Here is a 13,540-nt window from a genome sequence, read left to right on the forward strand (position 1 = left end):
AGAAACAATTAGTGGTGCATACCTCAAGTGTGATGTATAAGAATTAAGAATAACACATGTGGCTGGGTGGGGTGGCTCATGCCTGTAATCCCAGCACTTTGGGAGGTCAAGGCAGGTGGATCACCTGAAGTCAGGAGTTCGAGACCAGCCTGGCTGCTATGGTAAAACCCTTTTTCTACTAAAAATACAAAAAATTAGCTGGGCATGGTGATGTGCGTCTGTAATCCCAGCTACCTGGGAGGCTGAGGCAGGAGAATCACTTGAACCCATTCCAGTACCCGAGTAATTGCTAATTTACTTAGGATCGGACCTGGCCATATGATTAATGGCACATTTATAAATATGGATAGGTCTCAGAGACCCCCACCAATCATAACATCCCTTCACATTTTGTGTCAGATGCATGTCTCCAGTATTGTCTCTTTTGCCCTCTTTTTATTTTCTTTAAAACAGAGTCTCCCTCTGTTGCCCAGGCTAGAGTGCAGTGGTGCAATCATAGCTCACTATAAAGTTGAACTCCTGGGCTGCCTCAGCCTCCCAAGTAGCTGTGACTACAAGTGTACAACACTGTGCCCAGCTATTTTTTTTTTTTTAATTTTTTTGTAGAAACAGGGTTTTGCTATGTGGCACCAGCCTGGTCTTGAATTCCTGGCCTCAACCAAATCATCTGCCTCAACCTCTCAAAGTACTGGGACTGCAGACATGAGCCACTGTGCCTGGCCTTCTGTTGCCCTCTTAAGGGACATACCTTTTCATTCTTTCTTTTCCCTGGGGATTAAGTTAATTTCAATGCTCATACTGACTGTAATAAACCAAATTCTTCACCTTCCCTATTCCCTATGTATCTCCCAAACTGTTCCCTGTGCATTAGTTAGGAGTGATTTGAATGCTATAAAAAATGGGCTGGGAGTGGTGGCTTATGCCTGTAATCCCAGCACTTTGGGAGGTCGAGGTGGGTGGATCACAAGGTCAGGAGATTGAGACCATCCTGGTCAACACGGTGAAACCCCATCTCTACTAAAAATACAAAAATTAGCTGGGTGTGGTGGTGCACATCTGTAATCCCAGCTACTCAGGAGGCTGAGGCAGGAGAATCAATTGAACCTGGGAGGTGGAGGTTGCAGTGAGCCGAGATCCTGCCAATGCCAGCCTGGCAAGAGAGCAAGACTTCATCTCAAAAAAAAAAAAAGGACCCAAAATGTAGTGGTTCAACAAAATAAAAATTTGTTTTTTCTCTCAAATCAGGTCAGGGACCCAAGTTGAGGGTGGCTCTGTCATCTTCAACATGTGGCTTCCAAGGCTGCTCTAGTACTCTAGTATTCACCTTCCAGCCCATGAGAACGGGGAATAAGAGTGGCAGATTCTGAGGCGGTCACACGGCAGGTTTTATGCACTAGGCCTGGAATACACATATCACTTTTGCTTACACTTTATTGGCAAACACTTCATCATAAGGACACACCTAATTGCAAAGGAGACTGGGGAATTTCATGTTGATGGGTAGTTGTATGCTCAGTTATAATTCTGACACTGGGAAAAAAGGCAACAACTGATTTTGATGGACTGGATCCATCAGTCAATTGAGAGGCTGAGGCAGGAGGATAAACTTGAGCCCAGGAGCTCAAGGTTATAGTCTCTCCTATATGCTCCTTCTCTGTTACCTCTCTTAGTTAATGGCATTATTCTCTCAAATACCCAAGCTTGAGTCCTTAAATTCGTCCTCCCTTTCTCCATCTCTCCCAATCCTCTTATCTGTTCCAACTACCTAAGTAACCCTGAATTTGTTCCTTGCTTTCCATTTCCTCTACAGGACGACTTAAATCCATTGTATCTGTTGCTTGAATAACTCATTAGCCTCCAAAATTAGCCCCCTGTGTCAGTCTCTCCAGGCTCATCACACCCATCCTTTACTCTGTCGTCAGACACTACTTCTGAACACAAAGATCTGGTTGTCCAAGACAGATTGGGCCCCTTAACATGCACCTCCCTCCTCACAGTCAAGGCTGGAAGCACCGTATAGAAAGCATCTGCCTCCTGCTTTCTGTGCAAAGCCCTGTCCTCCTGGGCTCAGGGTTCTCTGCCTCACACTTGAACACCACAGTGGGACTGTCTGCCCAGCTTTTCATTTAGCCCTGTCCCTAGAAACTGCCTCTCATATCACCCTAAGCCCCGTCTTCAGCAGGTCACTCCATCTCTCAAATTCAAACTCCATAGCTCCAACCTAGGCCCAGGGCTCAGGCTTGCTTTTGTTCAGGAGGACACTTTACCATAAGCTCCATCAGTTTGCTGCACTTACTGAGCAAAAGATTTTTTAGCATGCCATCCATGGCCAACCACTGTCTGATCCCATCCCCCCTTACCACCCCTACCAATACAGCCTTATCATCATCATCTTGACATTTTCTTATTCTTCATGATCTGACTCATATATCACCTCTTCCATGAGACCTTTCTCTTTCTCCTTGCTTTGTACTTCATAGCATCATGTTTTGCTATGTATTGCTTTCTACCTCTAGTTTATTTGAGACGATGTCTTGCACTGTCATCCAGGCTGGACTTTGATGGCATGATCATAGCTCACTGCAGCCTCGACCTCCTGGGCTCCAGCGATCTTCCCACCTCAGCTTTCTGAGTTGCTAGGGCTACAGGCACAGGCCACCAGGCCTGGTTCCTACCTCTAGTTTTTGTGCACATGGTATATACTCCCCATAGGCAAGGACTGTGACTTAAACATTTCTTTACTTCCCACGTTGTTGAGAATAATGCCTTGGACAATACCTTACATATGGTATTGATCACTGCTTAAAAGCTCCTAATGCCCCAGTGCCTTACCATATCACCAGGTCAATGATAAAAGCCCTATCTACACCTCCCTGGTCCTATCTGATCCGATGCTCTCTCTCTTTTTTTTTTTTTTTTTTTTTTTTTTTGAGACAGAGTCTCATTCTGTCTCGTCCAAATCAGGTCAGGGACCCAGAGTCTCGCTCTGTCTTGCCCAGGCTGGAGTGCAGTGGCACCATCTGGGCTCACTGCAATCTCTATCTCCCAGGTTCAAGCAACTCTCCTGCCTCAGCTTCCCGAGTAGCTGGGATTACAGGCATCCACCACCATGTCCAGCTAATTTTTTTATTTTTAGTAGAGACATGGTTTCACCATGTTGCCCAGGCTGGTCTTGAACTCCTGACCTCAAGTGATCCACCTTCCTTGGCCTTACAAAGTGCTGGGATTACGGGCATGAGCAGGCATGAGCAACAGCGCCTGGCCCTGAAGTTCCTATTACCACTCTCCGCTTGCTCGCCTTGTCCACACCATGGGCCCCTTTGCTGTTTTGAACACATTAGGCAAGATCCCACTTCAGAGACACTTGATTTGCTCTTCCCTTTACTGGGATGCTCTTTCCCCAGAGAGCTGTATGGCTGCTCTCTTATGTCCTCAGGGCTTCTCTCAAAGGCCACTTTTTAATTTAAAAAAATTAAAAAAATTTTTTTAGACCAAGTCTCCCTCTGTCACCCAGGCTGGAGTGCAGTGGCAAGATCTTGGCTTACTGCAACCTCCACCTCCCAGGTTCAAGTGATTCTCCTGCCTCAGCCTCCTGAGTAGCTGGGATTACAGGCCTGAATTACCATGCCTGGGTAATTTTTGTATTTTTAGTAGAGATGAGGTTTCACCATGTCGGCCAGGCTGGTCTTGAACTCCTAACATTAAGTGATCCACCCTCCTTTGCTTCCCAAAGTGCTGGGATTACAGGTGTGAGCCACTGTGCCTGGCCTCAAAGGCCACTTTCTCCGTAAGGCCTTCCCTGACCACTTATTCACGTTGTGATCCTTGAAACATTCCCTTTCCCTCTCCCCAGTTTATTCTTTCTTTGTAGCATGTTTCACCTCCTTACACAGTATATACTTCTTTCATGGGCTGTGTTCATTTTCTGTCCCCCCTCCCCCTTTTGGAATGTCAGCATCATTCTAGTTTAAATCTGTTTGTTTACTTCTGTATTCCCAGAACCTAGGATATTGTCTGGCATAGAGCAGGCACTCAAATATTTTTTGAAAGAAAGAAGGAATAAGCAAATTAATAGAAGGTGCTCCGTAAATATTTGTGAAATTGAATTAAAAGTGTCAGAGACGACTGTGAAATTCCTAAACTCTAAAAATATGTGAGCTTAGAAGAATGGTGGAGTTGAGTGCTGCCTCATTATAAACATCCTCGAGGAAGGATTGAAACTGTGTGCTTGCAGTGGGAGGGGCCGCTGCGCAAGGAACCGTGAACCTTCGCAGAAACTTTCGGGGCTGCACAACTCCCTGGTGAGAGCACTGCATTTGGGAGCTGGCGATGCCGGCGGCTTGCCTATCCACCCCCTGTTAACACTTGTCTGTGACACAGGTGTTTTTTCTTAAGTTGTTTTGGTCTTTGCCTCTCTCCTCAGATTGTGAAGCATACAGAAATCTGGGATGGCTTGTGGGACACTTCTCAGCTCTAAGTAGAAAAACAGCAGTGAAAATGGCAACCAAAACATCACGCAGGACTTGGGGGTCTTGGGGAAACAGAGCTCACTTCAGAGCAGTGCAGCGTACAGCTTTCTGTCTGCTACCAGGCTCCGCCTTTAACACTGTTTATCTGAAAATTTTCTCCCTGGCTTACTCGCTTGCAGCTGCCCACTCTGCAGGAGGATGGCGCTCTGATCTCCCCACTCCCTCTTCCTTCGGGGACTCCATAGTATATTTTTTCACGCTTCGTGGCTACTACGGCAGACGCTTGCGTTCTCATTATTTGCTGCACAGATCTCCGGTGCCTTGACTGTAAACAAAACACTTTAGATCATTGCGAGGTCGTTGTAAGCAAAGCCTTTCTGCTGGCAGCCAGACCTCTTAAGGTGGCGTGACTGTGGCTTGCTTACTTGTCGAGATTAACAACAAAAAAAGTGACAAAACGGTGCTCCTACGTATTAGTTGAAAGATTCAGCATGTGAAGGGGATCGAAGTGTTAATTTTCCACTTTCATATACGACATGAATTCCACGAGTAAAATCAAACTGCTGTGGCAAGGTGAAATACTCTAGAATGTGTCCATTTACATATATGTGGTAGTTTGGGTGTTTATGCATACGGATAGATACACATATATAATATAGAGTTCCTGTATTGTCTAGCAATTGTTTTAAAATTTGGACAACTATCTAATTTCGGGAGTAAGGTATAAATTATGGTAGTGAGGCCTACCCTAATCTTCCTGTCCTTTCTCTCCCAGTCTTCAGTCCAATAAATTGAGAGCATTGAAAGTAGAAAAAATAAAGAGGATGAGACCTCCTGCTTGATCCTAGGTGAATTCTTTTCTGTCAGTTAGGTAGAAGTCCTGACTTTAAAACTAGTTCTGGGCACAGCCTCCTTTACTGCTCTCTGGGTATCACCCCTGTTTTTCTAGAGTCTGTATTTTAGTTGAACTAGTGGATGGTGATACCAAAGGCCTGTGACAGCTGCATTTAAATATCAGCGACCACAGGCCGCATCAAGGAAACATCTGCAGGCAACCCAGGGCCTGGGAAGGAGCCATTTTGAGTCACTTGTAAGACAGCAGGACCTGCAGACTACAGCACAATCAAACCCAGACAAAACCCTGAACCAGTGAGGACCATCAGGAAGGAAAAGAACAGAAAATGAACCAACCGGAGTGGCAGGAGACCTGCAGCTAGTCCTGTATCCGTTACCAACCGAATGCATGTCCCTGGACAGGAAATCTCTCTGAGTCTCAATTTCCTCCGTGGTAAAAACGAGAGGGTTAAACCACAGGGTCCCGAAGGTCCCTTCCAGCTGTCACATTCTGGAGTGTAGGAGGTGAGGTAGACACACAAAGTGGACAAACAAGATGTGGCTAAGAAAACAAGCTACACATGAAGTTCATCTGTAGCATAGGTGCATGAGAAAATTATGCCGCTGTGTAATATTAGACCGGAAGGTTGGTTTCCAGTAAAATGCATTTACTTTGGCCCAAACCAAGATGATGGGTACTGGGCATGGGGGTGGGGAGAGCAGCTGAAGATCCACTGATCTTGGTCTCAGGCCAGCCCTGCTCATCGTCCTATTTTACCTCCCACCACCGTGCTCAAGCCCACAATGAGAGAAATTTCCAGTTGCAAAAGGGAGCAGAGAAACGCTGGAATACCAGTATCAGACATTAGGACATGGTTTGGTGGTTTTAAAAATCATTTCATCATCTGGAGTTTGACCCCGAGGGGAGTATTTTCATCCTTCAGCCCTTGAAAGCATTCACTAGCATCTGAATATTGTTCTGAGTTTGTTGGAGCAGTGAAATCTGGTGAGAGAGAAGGGTGGAGGAAGGAAGGAGCTGTTGTATTTGGCGGCTGGACTCAGGTAGGGGAAACTGCTACAATCCCGGGAAAGAAGTGAAAAGTAGAAAGAGACGAGTTCCCACACGCAGCCAACGTCCACGGCTTTAACTGTGCTTGGGAAGCAAGACCCTGGGCCAGGGGTGTAACCTCGTTTTTGAAAACTAAATGTGTCTGAGACAGCTACAGAGTTTATTAATGGACTTGAGAGACTGCTCGAGTTTTTTTGAAATCTTGAGTTCCTTTCTTATTTTCATTGAGGGAGAGCTTGAGTTCGTAAGTGCCGCGTCTACTCCTGGCTAATTTCTAAAAGAAAGACCTTCGCTTTGGCTTCTTCCCTAGGCCTCCTAGCTCCCCAGGGATAGCAGAAACTTCTGGGTTAAGGCTGAGCGAACCACTGCCCACCGCCTCCACCCACCCCCAGCTAAGGCAAACCGGCAGGGGCGGTGCCCAGCCTCCCCCCCAACCCCCAGCAAACGCTCCACGGCCTCCCCCACAGGCCGCGAGGTGGGGGCCACTGGGGAAGGCTGAGCTGGGGGCAGCTCGCCACTCCGGCTCTAAGCGAGCTGCTGGTGACCTTCGAGGTCCTCTGGTCTAGGCCCCCGGCTTCCCGGGCGAGGAGCGGGAGGTCGGGACTTAGGCGCAGCGGCGTGCCCACCAGCGCAGCGCGGGGCCCCGAACCCCAGGCCCCGCCCCAGGTTCCCGGCCGTTTGGCTAGTTTGTCTTAATTTTAATTTCTCCGAGGCCAGCCAGAGCAGGTTTGTTGGCAGCAGTACACCTCTAGCAGTCACGCGACCAGCCAATCTCCCGGCGGCGCTTGGGGAGGCGGCGCGCTCGGGAACGCGGGGAGGAGGCGGAACCGCGCCGGGGCCACCTTAAGGCTGCGCTAGCCAGCCTCGGCGGGGCGGCTCCCGGCGCCGCAACCAATGGATCTCCTCCTCTGTTTAAATAGACTAGCCGTGTCAATCATTTTCTTCTTCGTCAGCCTCCCTTCCACCGCCATATTGGGCCACTAAAAAAGGGGGCTCGTCTTTTCGGGGTGTTTTTCGCCCCCTCCCCTGTCCCCGCTTGCTCACGGCTCCGCGACTCCGACGCCAACAAGGTTTGGAGAGCGTCTGGGTTCGCGGGACTCGCGGGCTTGCACCGCCCGGACTCGGACGGGCTTTGCCACCCCCTCCGCTTGCCTGGTCCCCTCCCCTCCCCTCCCCGCCCTCCCACTCGCCAGTCCACTTGATCAGCGGAGACTCTCGGCGGCTGGGCAGGGGCTTCCTCGCAGCACCTTCCCGCAGACCCTGCGCGCTCCTGTATCTCGGGCCGTGGCTCGTCCGGGTCTGTGTCTTTTGGCTCCGAGGGCAGTCGCTGGGCTCCCGAGTGGGGTTCGGGCTGCGTAGGGGCGTTTTGTTTTGTTTTGTTTTGTTTTTGAGAGTACTAGAGAGGCGGCCTTACAGACCCGGGGGGAAGATGTCAAACGTGCGAATGTCTAACGGGAGCCCCAGCCTGGAGCGGATGGACTCCAGGCAGGCGGAGCACCCCAAGCCCTCGGCTTGCAGAAACCTCTTCGGCCCGGTGGACCACGAAGAGTTAACCCGGGACTTGGAGAAGCACTGCAGAGACATGGAAGAGGCGAGCCAGCTCAAGTGGAATTTCGATTTTCAGAATCACAAGCCCCTGGAGGGCAAGTACGAGTGGCAGGAGGTGGAGAAGGGCAGCTTGCCCGAGTTCTACTACAGACCCCCGCGGCCCCCCAAAGGCGCCTGCAAGGTGCCGGCTCAGGAGAGCCAGGATGTCAGCGGGAGCCGCCCGGCGGCGCCTTTTACTGGGGCCCCGGCTAACTCTGAGGACACGCACTTGGTAGACCCAAAGACTGATCCGTCCGACAGCCAGACGGGGTTAGCGGAGCAGTGCGCAGGAATAAGGAAGCGACCTGCAGCTGACGGTAATGGCCCCTTCCCAACCGTAGATTGTCTGTGTCTGGGGCCCCGCTTTGCCTGCTGGAGGGTGTTAACCTCAGCTTGCTTTCCGGCGTATTCTGATTTAGCTTTGGAAGAGCGAACTTTATTGGTCTTAGGTTTCCAGTGCTACCTGACCTTCTGCTTGTCTATTTGTAACTTTTAAGTCAGAAACTGGAGATGGTAAGATCCGATAATTTCCCTAATTTAAGACATCGCGGTCCCTCCCACTAGCCAGCCTTAGGTCTGTGACAAAGTTGGGATGTTTATCAATGGTCCGCCTCCTGGCTAGCGAGAGCGCTCTGGGGCGGAGAATGCACTTTCTGTTTTTTGAAAACAACCTCATTTTGTGCCCTTAAAGGCCATTTGGGATGACGGATCCAGGATTGTGGGTGGAAGTAGTGGGTTTTTTATCCCCTAAATATCGGGCCAACTTCTGCCATCCATTGTTTTTTCTAATAAAGATTGTGTGTTCTTTTTAAAAATTTCCCCCACTCTTAGATTCCTCTACTCAAAACAAAAGAGCCAACAGAACAGAAGAAAATGTTTCAGACGGTTCCCCGAATGCCGGTTCTGTGGAGCAGACGCCCAAGAAACCTGGCCTCAGAAGACGTCAGACGTAAACAGCTCGGTGGGTTTGATCAGTAAAGGAACACGCACTGGAACCCAGGGCCTTCAGAACTCACGATACTTGATCTTACTGTTTGCTGGCAGATTAAAAGCCTGGGGGTTTTGTTTTGTTTATACTTCGTGAGGTCAAAAAAGTAGCGATTGGGAAGGCTCGGAATCACTGGGGATACTGTAATTCTTCAAAGTTTCTTTGCCCGAAGATACTTTCTCTTGAAATAGTAGACCAGAGCAGCTACTGTAACCCATGCCCCATCGGGTAGGAAAGTCATTTTTCTGTGAGTCCCACTGAAACATATAACAATAGGTTCTCTCCTCATCTGAACAAGAATTGGGGTACTCCCTCAGTCCCACTTCATGAGAATTAATTTCCCAGAGGTTCAGCTTGAGTCAGTAACATTTTTGAGCCATACATGGAAAAATGGCAAATACATAATTAAGTTTAAATTTTGAGGGGAATATTTGGTAGAAATTGCTCACCTTTGGTGATGCAAGGGATTAGAGATGTGAATAGGGTGCTATGTTGTGTTCTATCTTTGACATTTTCATAAACGGTCACTTTCCCTGTTCTAGAGAGTTTGTAGAGAGAAGGAATCAGTATTTACAAAAAGCAAAATGGAAAGATAAAAAAATTACTAAAGTTTCTCAATTTCTGGGAACACTGAAGTTGCAAAGCAGAAGTTAAATTAACTCTGTCAGTAAGCAATCCATGAACACGTCAGCCAGTGTATGCTAATTGTGCTGTAATAGGGTGATTTCGATATTTGTAGGGGAAATGGGTAGTAAATATCAAGACTGGTGACTGTGGGTCAACCCAGCACAAAGGAAGTGGAGATTTTTCTGTACTCAAGAATCTGATCACCGTTAATAGCTAATTTGAATAATTCAGCCCCCAAATGTACATGGATTAGCTAGTCATAATTATCGAATTAACATACATATTAACAGTTTGTTAGCGTCTCATAGACCAAGACTGTGACCTCTTTCTTTTTTAAAGCACATACATACCTTAGCATGTGAGGTGATTTTAATAAATATTGATGTTAACTTATTAAGTCCTCATTTATAAAAATTTTAACAGGGATTAAGGTGGGATTCAGGTTTGTTGTGTCTTTAAATTGTGTATTCGATTTCACTATATCTTGTATTTTTCAGAGCTTATCCAAAACGGTACTATAGAACCTCTGTTTCATAGCACCATATGAAGTGAGAAAATTAGGTGAAAATTTTCCCGAAGCAACCTTAACACTCGCAGCTCCTGTTGGTTTGTGACTTGTAACCTAGCTCATCAGATGAGCCACGAGAATCAGACCTGGATTTTGATCTGGCCTCATTCTGACATGCAGAGAGGCATTTGTTAGTAATATTGCCAGTTCAAAGAATACTAGAAATATTAGCAAGAACTTACTCAAAAGAATTCATGAGTAAATTCTGCGTATGAATAAAAAAATATTTTGAAAATGATGTTAATAAAATTTTTTTCTGGAAGGCCTTTGTAATTTTTATTCCCAATCATTTTTCAAATTTAGAAAATTTACTGTCACAGGAGAGAAATAATTTTTTAAATTTTAAAAAAATTTAATTTTTTAAATAAAAAATTTGTAAATTTTTACCCTTAATTATTACAGTTTCCTAATTTTCCTGTTTCTTTCCCACTTGTCTGTGACCTAGATTCTTTAGACTAGGGTTTCTCAACCTCTACACTACTGACATTTTGGGCGGAGTAATTCTTTGTTGTAGGAAACGGCTCTGTGCGTTTTAGATTGTTTGGCAGTATCCCTGGCCTTTCCCACTAGATGCCAGCAGCATCTTCACCCCCAGTGTGACAACCTAAAATGTCTCCAGACATTGCCAAATGTTCCCTGGAGGGCAAGGGCAACACTGCCCACTGTTAAGAACCACTGCTCTAGACAAAAGTACACACATCGGAGAGGGAAAAAAATCCAGTTAGGAGAATATTAGGTGGAGATGAGTGTAGTCATCAAACTTAAGAGTACATACGTTTTTTCCCATCAAGTTTATTTCCACACTGACGGAGTGATAAAATAATTCCTGTAGTCTATTGGTAACGTTACTCTAGTGGTTTTCCTCTAATTCTTCTGTCTTGTTTTCTTTTGCAGGATTAAGAATGTTTCCTTGTTTATCAGATACATCACTGCTTGATGAAGCAAGGAAGATAGACATGACAATTTTTAAAATACATATCGCTGACTTCATGGAATGGACGTCCTGTATAAGCACTGAGAAGCAACAACACAATAACACTAAAATTTTAGGCACTCTTAAATGATCTGCCTCTAAAAGCATTGGATGTAGCATTATGCAATTAGGTTTTTCCTTATTTGCTTCATTGTACTACCTGTGTATATAGTTTTTACCTTTTATGTAGCACATAAACTTTGGGGAAGGGAGGGTGGGGTGGGGCTGAGGAACTCACATGGAGGGGGGGTATGAAGAGCTTGCTTTGATTTACAGCAAGTAGATAAATATTTGACTTGCATGAAGAGACGCAATTTTGGGGAAGGGTGTTTTCTTTAAAGATGTAATGTCCCTTTCAGAGATGGCTGATACTTCATTTAAAAAATTGCCAAAATTTGAACACTGGCTAAAGATAATTGCTCTTTATTTTTATAGGAAGTTTATTCTCACTTGGTGATCTGGTGATCTCCTAAGTTATCTAAATTGTTAGATAGCTGCATATGGCTTTTTTAAAAAAGCAACAAAAATCTACCCTGAGTGCCCTCCACAGCCTCTCTTAAAGTTGGAATTTCACAGTTAATTATTTAGCAGATTGGTAATCACCCCAGGTGGTTTGGGGCAAAAATCCGAGGTGCTTGGGGGGAGTTTTGAATGTTCAGAATTGACCATCTGCTTTTATTCAATTCGTTGACAAAATTTCTTCATTTTCTTTTCATTTTGAGCTGTGTAAGCACAATCAAAATAATTCTAAATTCCTCGATATTTTTAAAGATCTGTAATTTCACATTAAAAAATGAAATAATTTTTAATTTAAAGCTTCCTACTCTGTCCATTTATCCAAAGGAAAGTGGTATTTTTAAAGAAAGGTTCATGCAGAGAAAATCATACTTGTAGGATAAGTGAAAAGGATACTACATCTTTAAACAGTATTTCTTTGCCTGTGTATGAAAAAACCATTTGAAGTGTACCTGTGTACATAACTCTGTAAAAACACTGAAAAATTATACTAACTTATTTATGTTAAAAGATTTTTTTTTTTAATCTAGACAATATACAAGCCAAAGTGGCATGTTTTGTGCATTTGTAAATGCTGTACTGGGTAGAATAGGTTTTCTTCCTCTTTTGTTAAATAATATGGCTATGCTTAAAAGGTTGCATACTGAGCCAAGTATAATTTTTTGTAATGTGTGAAAAGAATGCCAATTATTGTTACACATTAAGCAATCAATAAAGAAAACTTCCATAGCTATTCATTGAGTCAAATTGTAATGTGCTTTACCAAACGAGGTGTTTGACCTGGCATTCTAGTCATATTTACACAAATGTAAATGTGAAGTGGTAAATTTCTAGGTAATTCAGGCCCACAACCCAGATGATGTTTTATGTAGTCCGTATGTAGTTAGCAGTTAGTGTTTTCCACTTAGCTCTGTGTGGGTGGACAAAACTTTAGAAGGTGAAAATGGAAAAGGTACATTTTCATATGAATACGATTGTCAAAGTCTGCATTAGTGAAAATGTCTTCTAGGACATGAACATGTCAGAACCAAAAAATCCTTACATAAGTGTAGACTGATACATATTTGGAGGATTGAAAATGAAAGTAACATGGTGACTTCTCTGCATTTACACATGAGAAGGGTTATGAGGAATTAAAGCAATTGTTTGGACCATCTAATATATAAATCTTGCTTAAAATATTCACACAGGGGCCCTTAAGAAATTGGTGTGCACTCTACACTAGGTAGTTATTTTTGAAATTTAACTGGTTGTCATATAAAAATTATTTCAATTTCTAAATGTCCTTGTTATAATCTACACAACCCAAAATTGGCTAATGTAAGTAACCAAATCTGAGGGTTTTGAGTCTCCATATCCATACAGCAGATATGTATTTTTTACCGAAGGAAAAAAGTATGAGAAAGCATTTTTAAAGTCAGATTACTAAAATGATTTCCTGTAGTTCCACATTTAAAAAAATGTGTTTAAGGTGTGATAGTAAATTATTTTAGCTGTAGGACTTATTTACTCTAGAAGTGGGTAAATCGTAAAAATCCGGATTTGGGTTAAATTGTTTTGCTCAAATATCTACATTTCCATTCATCGTACCCCAAAAGGAACTCTCAAATAATAGTTTCAACAGTTTTTGACCCTAAGATTTTTTTTTTTTTTTTTTGAGCAGGTTGGACTCCGGCCTCCTGGAAGGGAAATATAGGTCCTTTAGTGGCTGGTCCACATCTTTCAAGTAGGTATTATTTTAATGAAAGACTAAAGGTGTTTTGTGATTTTGTTTAAAACTCGCATCCAAGAGTGTTTTTCAGAAACAGACTGAGGAAGCAAGAAAAACAATTCGAAATGGGGAGGAAGGAGTGGAGGGTCAGAGAATAATGAAAGTTCCTCTGAGTAAAAAAAAAGATAATTCAGAAAG

The 13,540-nt window shown here is 44.4% G+C and overlaps 1 protein-coding gene across 1 annotated transcript; it reads left to right on the top strand.

Annotated features, from left to right (window-relative positions):
- Positions 1 to 7,074: 7,074 nt before the first annotated feature.
- Positions 7,075 to 12,365, top strand: CDKN1B (cyclin dependent kinase inhibitor 1B). Its single transcript, XM_032253676.1, has 3 exons — positions 7,075 to 8,276; positions 8,791 to 8,920; positions 11,037 to 12,365. The coding sequence occupies exons 1-2, from the start codon at positions 7,802 to 7,804 to the stop codon at positions 8,910 to 8,912; spliced, it is 597 nt and encodes a 198-aa protein (XP_032109567.1). The 5' UTR covers positions 7,075 to 7,801; the 3' UTR covers positions 8,913 to 8,920; positions 11,037 to 12,365.
- Positions 12,366 to 13,540: the final 1,175 nt, after the last annotated feature.

This window comes from Sapajus apella, unplaced genomic scaffold (assembly GCF_009761245.1).
Source record: "Sapajus apella isolate SASKATOON/1434 unplaced genomic scaffold, GSC_monkey_1.0 scaffold84, whole genome shotgun sequence".
Classification (NCBI taxonomy): Eukaryota; Metazoa; Chordata; class Mammalia; order Primates; family Cebidae; genus Sapajus; species Sapajus apella.

Excerpts from the sequence above, each read along its gene's own strand:
- CDKN1B (XM_032253676.1), top strand. The coding sequence starts at position 7,802 with ATGTCAAACGTGCGAATGTCTAACGGGAGCCCCAGCCTGGAGCGGATG. Across the intron at positions 8,277-8,790 it reads GAAGCGACCTGCAGCTGACG|ATTCCTCTACTCAAAACAAA; the intron begins GTAATGGCCCCT and ends CCCCACTCTTAG.